Consider the following 10,072-nt stretch of genomic DNA (forward strand, 5'->3'; position numbering starts at 1 on the left):
TGCAAGGACACACACAGTTTAAAAATTTCTATTTAACAGGATATAAGGAATACTGTGGAACTACACTGCTGTGTTAGTTTTTACCCTCAAGTCAAACTCCTGCAGAATGAAATGAATGAAATCACATGAAAAAATACAGAATATGTATCTATAACCATCAGAAGCTCAAACACCAAATGTAGATGGGCTTCAGTCTAATGACCAGTAACCCAGATTGTGGCTTAATCTCCAGAGGTGACTGATCTTGCACTCACTAATGCACATGTGTAGGTTATATACACACACACACAAACACACAGATGTCGGCCACTCGTATCAAACTCTGGGTCTGTTTTAGCTCCATCTGGCTCATACAGTAAGCGCCTGTGGTATCGGGCCAGGAAGGAAACAGACAGAGAACCAAAGGCAGAGCAGGGAAGGAGTGAAAGGAGACTACATGTGTCTTTCTGTTATACCTCCAACAGTCTGAAGGGTAGAAGAATAAAATGAAATACTGCCTGTGGAAAAGGATGAAGCTGTTTGAACTCGACGTATTCATCTCCACATCAAAACACACAAAGATGAATACACAGGCGTGATGACCTTAATATGACCCCCAACCCTCACAATCCATCTGAGAACACAGATGCTGCTGCTACATTACTCTGAAAGAGTTGAGCAGCTCAACAGCGCCTCACAGTGGACTCTGGCAATAGTGCTCAAGTGAAATTGGTCTTTTTTTCCAGATAGTCCAAGCAGGATTATTATTAGCCATTTCCGCCTTATCAGAGTAAGAACTTATCAGTGTTTTTAAGTAGTGTCAGTACGTACCATCCATGAGTAACTGGAAGCCTTTTCATGCTCTATATTTCATAAACACAAACTAACTTTCATATATATATATATTTTTTAAATGATTTGTTTTCCAATAACAGAACTGGTCTCTATGTGCAGCCGGCTTTGAGAGGCCCGTTACATATCGGTGACACTGTCTGAGAACATTTATATATGTATTATATTTTTGTTTGTGTTGTACTTTGTAGACGTTCCCTGTACACTCTGCCATGTGAATATGAACACACATGACAAATAGGGTGGCAGATATGGAGAGATTACCTGATATGAAGCTCTGGCAGTCAAACATTTCCTGCACAGTGTCATATACATACAACACACACACCTTTAAACATTCCATTAACTCAAGTACTTTCTGCACAATCCTTTGTCATTGTTGCACTTTTCTGTTGCACTGCATGTGTCTGCATCTTTGTTCTGCCTGGTGATGCACTGTTTTTGCAAGTTTTGCACACGTGCACTTTATGTAGTCCTGTGTTGATTTTCTGTTACATGTAGCACCATGATCCTGGAGGAACACCGTCTCATTTCACTGTGTACTGTACCACTGCATATGGTTGAAATGACAATAAAGCCACTTGACTTGATTTCCCTCTCCACCTCTTTTCTGATACAGTTAGGGCCAAGTTTTTGGCCCTTTCAGTCTGACGTTAGGGTGAATTTACTAGGCCATACACTCCTTGGAAGATTTAGCACTTCGTTAACACACACCAGAACACTCCAGGGCAGCAAACTGTTACAAAAGTCTAAAGGTGCTCACACTTGCTAATGAATTGAAGGAATCGCTTGTCTGATTAGCAGCGGCCAGCTGCTACTTTTGTTCTTATTTCCTGTGAAAGCAGTAAAGGTACACTTAATTTTTCAGAGGAATTCAGAGTCCTGTGAAATCTATTTAACAGATGGCTGTAGACGGGGTAAGGTGAGGTTTCATAAGTTGGGCAGATCTGGAGTTGATTTTAAGTGTTGAAGTTGAATTGATGAGCCTAATTGTAGCTCTACTGTCAGCACCAAGTAAAATGAAAAACTACAGCTGTTAATTCTACAGTCTGCCTCTTATGTTAAATCACACTAAAATATGACAACAGCCGAAAGTTTTTTTTAGAGAGCTTTTAATTAAAAGCTTTGTACGAGAAACACACAGAAAGCAACAACAGTAACAGGTAACGTGACACTGAATACATAATCTGTACAATAAGGGTTTGTAAAACATGCTTCTGAAGTTCAGATACATTACAATGTCACCCTCCAACTCCTCCTCTTTAGCATCAATACAATGTACATAATTCATATTAGCATAAAACCAGACAAAACTGCAGTCTTGACATGTAAAAATCAGTGAGAGTCCTTCTGATCAAACCCATCTTAGACTACTAAAAAAGCCAAAAGAAAATGGCATTCAAATAAACATCATCACATTGACAATGTTATGCATATTTCAAAAAAAAGTACTTAATTACAGTACAAACAACAAAATAATGCTCGTTTCCATTTCGTTAAGCATCACATTTCATACGTTTAAACAAGGATCCTTCTTTTTCTTCTAATTAGTGCCAACATGAATCTAGCACTTAGATCACATAGAAAACTATTTAAAAGGGGGGAAAGAAAAGCTTTAAAAATCGGAAATTATAAAAATCAAGAGCCCTATTTGGTTGAAAGAGAGGCCACTAAATCGAGTTGTGCTACTCCGTATGACAAAGAATAAGCAAAAAATTTAAAACAAAATTAAAAAACATCACTTAGCAGTCTAATACCTTACAAATCTACCAACTGCAGGAGTCACTTCTATCCACCACTTAAACATATTATAGAGTAGATGAAAAAATCTATTCCAAATTACAATATATCCATTTGAGAAGAAAATAATTCTAGAAAAAAATAGGACCACTCTGCTTTTACTGTGTCAAATAAGGATTTAAGTAGTGTCATTATTAACAGACATCGATTCAAATTTGAACTACAGACCGTTTTTCTCCTTTTCTTCATATTAATGGATGTGTCATTTTGGAATAAATCCTTCCAAGTGTAACCTATGAGAGAGAGTACTGAAACAGCACTGACAACAACTAGAACCATTCAGTATATGACAGGAACGTCGCCTTCGCCTGTTAAAAGACACGGAAAAAGCGGTACTCGCAACTTCTGGAAAAGAAGACGACAGAAAACTTAAAAACTTATTACAGTCTGCGACCCTTAAAGTCACCGAGCTAAAGTCGAGATTTAATGACGTTTTCAGCCGTTCTCTTTGATAAGAGCCAAGTGTGATGAGGTTACAGTTGCCTCGAGTGCAGCCGACGGTGAGCTCTAAGGCAATGCATGCGGAAGCTTTTAATATATTCTAACACATACTGTAGATAGAGCGGAGTTGAAAGCCGAAGAGTCTGGGAAGGCCTAGAAAGAGCAGGAGGGAAAAAGAATCTGTGTATAAAGGGGTCTGTAAAGGTTTCTTTAAAGTACGGCTGACGCGTTTGAAGGTAAGGTCAGAAACTTTGATCAATTTCGAGCTTGAGGGATTTAGCTGGAAACAACCTCCGGTTAACGTACACGGCAAAAGGTTTACAGCCAAGAAAACAAGGGCGCTGGATCAAACCGTTAGAGATCAAGCAGCTTTTCTAACCATCCAGCTCCCCGACACACCAACTGTACTGTGATCCTACTGAAAGACAGCCTGTCTGATGTGTCTGAAAAGGGGAAGACAACTGTGCCAGCATCCTCTCCAGTTATTAAACAGCGGTCCAAAGGTTTTATCCTTCATAAACGGGTAAAAGCAACGAGACAGGAAACAGACAAAACAGCGCTTCATTTAGGAAGTAAATGAAGCGCTGTTTAGACGGGAACATTGAGGTATCCTTGGTCCTCACTGTTCCGCTACATGTGTCCAAGAGCACTGTTTACATTAAGCTGACAATAAGCTCAACTAAGTCTAAAGCCAGGACTTAAAAGACATGTTGGGCCTCAGTTATAGCAAAACAAATCTTGGTACAACAGGACCAAGAGGCAAAGTTGTCTTACTTCTCATCATGATGACTAGAGTCTGATGGATATGAGCCTAGATGAACCCTTTTCCACTACAGTAGTGCAGGTGCCCCCTGTAGAACCAGTTTCATGCATTTCCACTACAAGAAAATATCAATGCTGGCTCCAAACAGCCGACATTCAGCAGCTTCACAAAACTGACTGCGCCAAAAGTTGTAACCACCGTTGTCTCTCAAGAAATTCACCAAATACAGATTCTCCTTCCCATGTAAATCACCCCAGCCTTTGCTACATAACCCCATGTAATGTTCGGTTATGAATCTGTGGAAATGTAGGCTTTTCGTCGTAAGGCACCCAAGTTGGAAGTGGCTTCGCACCGGCTCTGCATCAGTGGAAAGACACACGCATGCCCTATGGGTAGCAAGAATAAAGCACTTCTATTGACGTTACTACCAGAGCACATACTAATAAAGAACAGTTACGAAGCATAAAAGGACAAACTGGCAACATCCACAGGACGAAAAGCATGGGAAACAGCTTTTAACCAGTCAAAAGTGGAAGATAAATAGACAAAACGTAACAGTCGCTACATTGTACAAGCCACAGCTGCCTGGATTCATGTTCCGCAGATTTGAAACACCTGCCGCCGAGTCAACTTCTATTTTTAGCTGCATTTTGTCGACGGCTTCAGTCTGAACTGTGTTCAGCTCATGGACCTTCTAGACCTGGACAGTTTAAGAAGTTAATTTTAGCGATTACGGCATACAGAGAAACTGTTCAAATTCACTGCAGACCAGTTTAGGGTCTTGGTGGACGTTATGGAGTCGAAGTAGGTGGCGGGATCAGAGTGAAAAACAAGGCAAATACGTAAGAGACTGCAAATGGCAGCAATAACTTAAAAAAAAATTACTGAATTTCATATTCTTTATCAGCCTTTATGGTTGTGCGTGCATATAAATACTTATATGTATATGCATGTGCATTCAAGAGAGCAAGAGGAGAAGGCTTTGGGAAAACTGATAAACCACACAGAATAGGTTGGTTTTTAAATGATGCAGTCAAGTGCATTTACCTCGCTATTGCATTGATGCAATATCCAAATCCAGCTGTGTTAAGTTCACTGAGTTGAACTTCCAACGAGACTAACGGGTCAGGACACCTGCAGGCTGCTGACAACAGCCTCCAGAGCAGAGCTTGCATCTAAATATTAAGTTTCTTCCACACAGGCCGAGTATGCCTTCTAAAAGTTCAACCTGCACACTAAACGGGCGACGGTTCCACTTTCAGGACAATGTTACATTGTACCAAACAAGATAAACTCAGCATGAAGCAAGTGAAAGAATTACCACCATTTCCATCCAAGCCAAACAGTCAGTGTTGTGCAAGTGGACAAAATATGGCAACTGAAATGCCAAAAGGGCGTATTAGCTGCCCCATCTCAAATTTATATAATTCTTCTAAAAAAAATATGTCAATTTTTTTTTAAACTATTCAACGACAGGGCGGTGTTGGGTTATATTTCATTACTCATTACACAAATATGGACATACCCTTCAAGGTAAAGGTAGAAGAGAGTTGAAGTGGCATGACACTTTTTTTCTTTCTTCAATGGCATTTGACTTCATAATGTCCGTCCTCCTATGGCTTCGCTGGGGAGGGGTCGTCGGAGGCGGCGGTGGGAGGGGGGGACGAGGCATTTTCGGGGCTAGCAGAAGGTGAAGCGGGGCAGGAGGCAGGGGATGGGAACTCTTTTATGGTGACGGTGACGAGGTTGGTGGTCACATCTGTGACCACTACATCCTTGCAGCTCGGAGCCATTTCAGGGTGCCAGTCGGGGTCTCCCTCAGCGGGCACCCTTGGAGGTTCGGCGGGGGCAGAGGTTTGGTCCCCGGGAGCGGCAGGGGAAGGCGCGATGGGCAACTGGTGTTTAGCCCTGCACTGGCGAGGATTTTTCCTGCCTTCCTCTGAGGGCACCGTACGGTCCGGAGCGCCCTCGTCCTCTTCGTCTTCCAGGGAGGAAGAGGGAGAGGAGGGGAGGAAGGGGGATGATGATGATGCAGCCTGGTTTGCATCTGAGGACGCGGCAGGGGTGGAGGACTTGGTGCTCTGGCTCTTCTGAGTGTCTGCGTGAGGTTTGCTGGACTTGGGATCCTTGCTAGACGGCGAGGCCCCAGTGGAAGGCTGAGACTGGGCAGCTGTAGCATTGGTGGGAGATTTTCCTTCAGACCCACTGGAGCTGGAAGGAGAAGGAGGTGCCTGGAACTGAGAAGGGCTGGTGCGGCTTTCCCTAGCTCCTGTGCTGGAGCATGAGCCTGGGTGGGAGTGAAAAGGCACAGGTCCTCCGCACTGCAGCCCGAATGGCTTCCCGTACATCGGGAACCCCAGCATCTTCAGAGGAGGCTGGAAAGGTCTATATGGGGCTTCCCTCTTCTTCCCAATGATGCGATTGCGGGATGGGATGTTCTGACGTCCCGCTGAAATATTCCGACCCCCGGCCGCTGTGCCACCCCGGCCCGCTTTGTCGATGACCTTCAGATTGAGGATGATTCGGCCTCTCTTGACTTCCCGGGGTTTCACCCTACGGTTAAGGATGCGGACGGTTTCAGAGAAGGGAGAAACGTGCATGCGGGACGGGAAGCCACCAGGGTTGGAGAAGGCGGTCGCCATGGGGTCTGTGCGAGGCAGAGGGCGCCGGGACATCCGGTGGCAGCGGTGAATGTCTTTCTTCAGTTTGTGTGTGGCCGCAAGGGAGTTAAGTTTAGGGGAAGGTGCGACGGCCGAGCTGGAGGACGACGGTAAAGGATGCGCTGAGGCAGAGGAGGAGGAGGAAGCTGCCCGGTTAGAAGTGGACGAAGTAGGACGCAAAGTGGTCTGGCGGGTGTTTGAGGCTCGGCTGCTGCTCTCTCCTTTCTGACCGCGAGCCTGCGAGACAAAGCACATTTAAGAAACCATTTTTGTAGAGTGAGCTTTTTGAACCTCTAAACACGTTTACTGAGTGATACACAGCAACAGCAGCCACTTTGAGACATTTGGCTAAAACATCTGGCTCAACTCCAGCACCTCGGCGTGCAGCTAACCATGGTAGCTCTTGCTCTGCTCTTCAGCAGTGTGTGAACCAGATCTCCTCCAGCTCATTCTAGCTACAATTCTGGAGGGTGGAGCTGAGACTATGTAACCACGGGCACTCACTCAAGTTAGTTTTTTTTGGCAACACTAGAGTCACAATGATTTATATCAGCCATTAAAATGCTTCTTGGATGACAGCGTTGTAACTAATGCCTCAAAAGTGCACACTTTCCAGCTAATTTAGCTTATATTAGACTAAAGTTAATTTGAGATCAAAAGAATTAAAATGAACTAAATCAGCAGTTACAAAGAGAAGTTAATGCACCCAACACCACAAAGTTTAGCCGTGCTGAATGTAACTTCAGTCAGAAGTGTCTCCTTTGTAACTCCATTTATTGTTGTTGATATAAATGACCCCCCCACCACCACCACCACCACCCTTCACACGGCTTTCTGAAAGCGTTTTTCTGTGACCAAAGGTTGCTGCAGTATGTGCCTCAGGTGAAATGTAGCAAAGGACAAACGCGTCCCTGCAGCTCACGCTTCTTTTCATGTCATTTTCCAAAGACAAAGCATGCACTGTATGTAGATTTAAATAAACTTCAGACACCGTTTGAGGTTCAAGTAGGTTGACCTTTTTCTCAGCTTTAACAGCAGAAACCACAAACAGAATGTTCCACTTTCCTGCAGGGTGATGCAAACTGAACAAAGGTACAGATTTCAACAAAGCTGCAAATTTAATTCATGCAAACTAGTCATAGTTTCCAGTCCACTCGTCAAAATTTTAAATATGATTTCAGATGCAGCAGCTCCTCCCTGTGGAGGAGCATAAAAAAAAACGGTACCTTCATTACAAGGTTCTTGGGTTTTGGTCCCCTTTTCTTTGGCCCGTGCAACTCTCTTTCCCGCTCTCTAAAAAAGAAAAAAGTAGTGACAGTTAGAATGGCATTGACCACAAATGAAAAGACACACAACAAAAAGAGAACGAGAGCAAATAGAATGACTCAAAGGAGATGACAGACATGAAAGCTGTGGGTGAGCGTGGGCAAAAAGAGCATCTCTGCAGCCATGTCAGAACACAGTTAGGTTTCCTTTAAAAAAAAAAAAAAAATCTTATTCTTTGCTCTTATTTTCATCAGGGATAATGGTGAAGGAGGACAGGAAATGTAAGAGCCAGCGAAGAGAGGAATGACATGTAGCGAAAACACCGTTTCAGTCATTTGTTGTATCCCCTGCCTCCCATTAAAAGTTTTCTGATACTTGAACTTTACTCTAAACATTTCCATGAGCAGCACGAGCATTTCTAAGAGCCTGGCAACAGACAAAAAGAAGTTCGGTGAAGATTTTTTTTTTCAATTAGGCAGCAAAGAGGAGGAATGTAAAGACATGAAAGGGGGATGCGGGGGGATGAAAGTATGAGTAAACACAAGCACTCAGAGGAAGAGACACTGGACATAATTTAAAACAAGAACACATGATAAAAAGGTAAATGGGGGCAGGGGGACTGAGCAGACATGCTTTAAACTTTTCAAGATAGGAGCCAAAATATAAAAACAAGCAAGAGAGAGAAAATAAATACATAAATAAAAATCAAGACTGATTACTCAAAGCACACGCAGGGCTCCTCATGAAGCAGCTACACTCACTTTTGCTCAAACCCCAAAATCAGCCTGTCATCCAGGATGTTCTCCTCCGGCTCCCAAGTGCTGTGCCTGAACACAAATGCAGCAACATGAAGAAAAACGCGTGCATTCATTTTTGCTCCAAAGCACCGTTAATGTGCATTTTTCAGCTGAATCGAACCAATGCTTGTGTCACATTAACATTGTGAATTCAAGGCACTCACTTCATTGCCCATCCTTTCCATTTCACCAGGTATTCGAGCCTTCCCTGAAAGAAAAAGACAAATGTTAGAATTACTAAAACAGTTCATATGAGAATAGATTTTTTTTAAAAAGGAAAGAAATAACAACATTCAAACACAGGTTTTGAGTCTTTTAATTACAAATGGGATATTCTTGCCTTTACACCAACATGGAAACAAAACTCCACATGCTGTTAATGCACAGCAACACCAAATCTGCAATGCAACTGAATGCACTTTAGCACATTTCAGTCCAAGTTACAGAAGATGACTTCATTTCTTTCACGTCTCCGCTAGGGTTAAATCTTCCTATGTTTTATAATAAGATCAAATACATTTCACGTTTGAGTATCGTTTATGTGAAATCTACGTTTGTTCGTGTGTTGCAAGTGTTTTACAACAAGAAGGATACGCTAAAAACTCCAAGCAGGGACTTCTGAAGCCATTGGAGGCACGGTGGGCCTTGCTGGTTAACTGTGTATACCGGCAACTTCAGAAGGCAACATGCCATAATGGACAGAGTCTCTTACATGCAAATACTGAAAACACATTGGAAACTCTCAAAAGTCCTTAATCAGCTATGGCTGAAGACTTCTTTCCCATCACCGGCGTATGAGGACTTGTGCTTCTGCAACCACCTTCATAAGTCGCACGAGAAAGTAACAAAGTCAAGCTGTCGTTAATGTGGCTGCTACACATAAACTGGGCTATGAACCGCTGACTGTGACCGTATAGCTTTAGCTACCATTAGCTGGCAAGCAAACCAGGCCTCTCCGTTTCACAGCACAGTCCACAATACCATCAGCGGGGCTAGCGTGTCTTTGCAGCCACCCCGTTCTTTGTGTTGTTGTTTTTATTGCCCTGTCGCTGCCTCAATGTCCGCGCCACGAGTCATAAGCCTCGCTGCTCTGATCTAGCTCGGACTAGCAAAGTAAAAGCAAACGCATGAAGGCCTCTGCAGTATTACATAGGCGTAAGATGACAGCCCTGAGCCTATGGACTAAAGCAGTGCCGCGCTGCCGACGGGGAACATCTGCACGTAGTCAAAACACGCGGGACAGTGGCGGCTGTAGCTCACCTTACGGACGCGGCGTTTAAGTATGGCTTCCGCGGCGAAAATGCGATCTCCCGCCGCCGAGAGCTCCATGTTTCATACCCGAACTGAGCTACCTGTCTCGGTGTCCGTCTCTCCAGACGACAAGCTCCGCTGTCTGCACGGATCGACCAAACCGTGTGAAGGGCTGCACACACACGGAGACAGCACAGCAGCAGCGGCGGCGGTGCGACCTATCTGGTCGCCGGCAACCCGAGGAGAAAAAAAGCCCGCGCGGC

The 10,072-nt window shown here is 43.9% G+C and overlaps 1 protein-coding gene across 1 annotated transcript; it reads right to left on the bottom strand.

Annotated features, from left to right (window-relative positions):
- Positions 1 to 1,926: 1,926 nt before the first annotated feature.
- Positions 1,927 to 10,070, bottom strand: cbx6a (chromobox homolog 6a). The gene is made up of 5 exons (XM_006803807.3): positions 9,819 to 10,070; positions 8,723 to 8,766; positions 8,523 to 8,588; positions 7,722 to 7,788; positions 1,927 to 6,732 (listed from the first exon to the last, which is right to left on the bottom strand). The coding sequence occupies exons 1-5, from the start codon at positions 9,885 to 9,887 to the stop codon at positions 5,449 to 5,451; spliced, it is 1,530 nt and encodes a 509-aa protein (XP_006803870.2). The 5' UTR covers positions 9,888 to 10,070; the 3' UTR covers positions 1,927 to 5,448.
- Positions 10,071 to 10,072: the final 2 nt, after the last annotated feature.

The sequence above is a fragment of the Neolamprologus brichardi genome, chromosome 6 (assembly GCF_056152115.1).
Source record: "Neolamprologus brichardi isolate AB-2024 chromosome 6, ASM5615211v1, whole genome shotgun sequence".
Lineage (NCBI taxonomy): Eukaryota > Metazoa > Chordata > Actinopteri > Cichliformes > Cichlidae > Neolamprologus > Neolamprologus brichardi.

Excerpts from the sequence above, each read along its gene's own strand:
- cbx6a (XM_006803807.3), bottom strand. The coding sequence starts at position 9,887 with ATGGAGCTCTCGGCGGCGGGAGATCGCATTTTCGCCGCGGAAGCCATA. Across the intron at positions 7,789-8,522 it reads ATTTTGGGGTTTGAGCAAAA|AGAGCGGGAAAGAGAGTTGC; the intron begins GTGAGTGTAGCT and ends TTTCTTTTTTAG. Across the intron at positions 6,733-7,721 it reads CCAAGAACCTTGTAATGAAG|GCTCGCGGTCAGAAAGGAGA; the intron begins GTACCGTTTTTT and ends TTTGTCTCGCAG.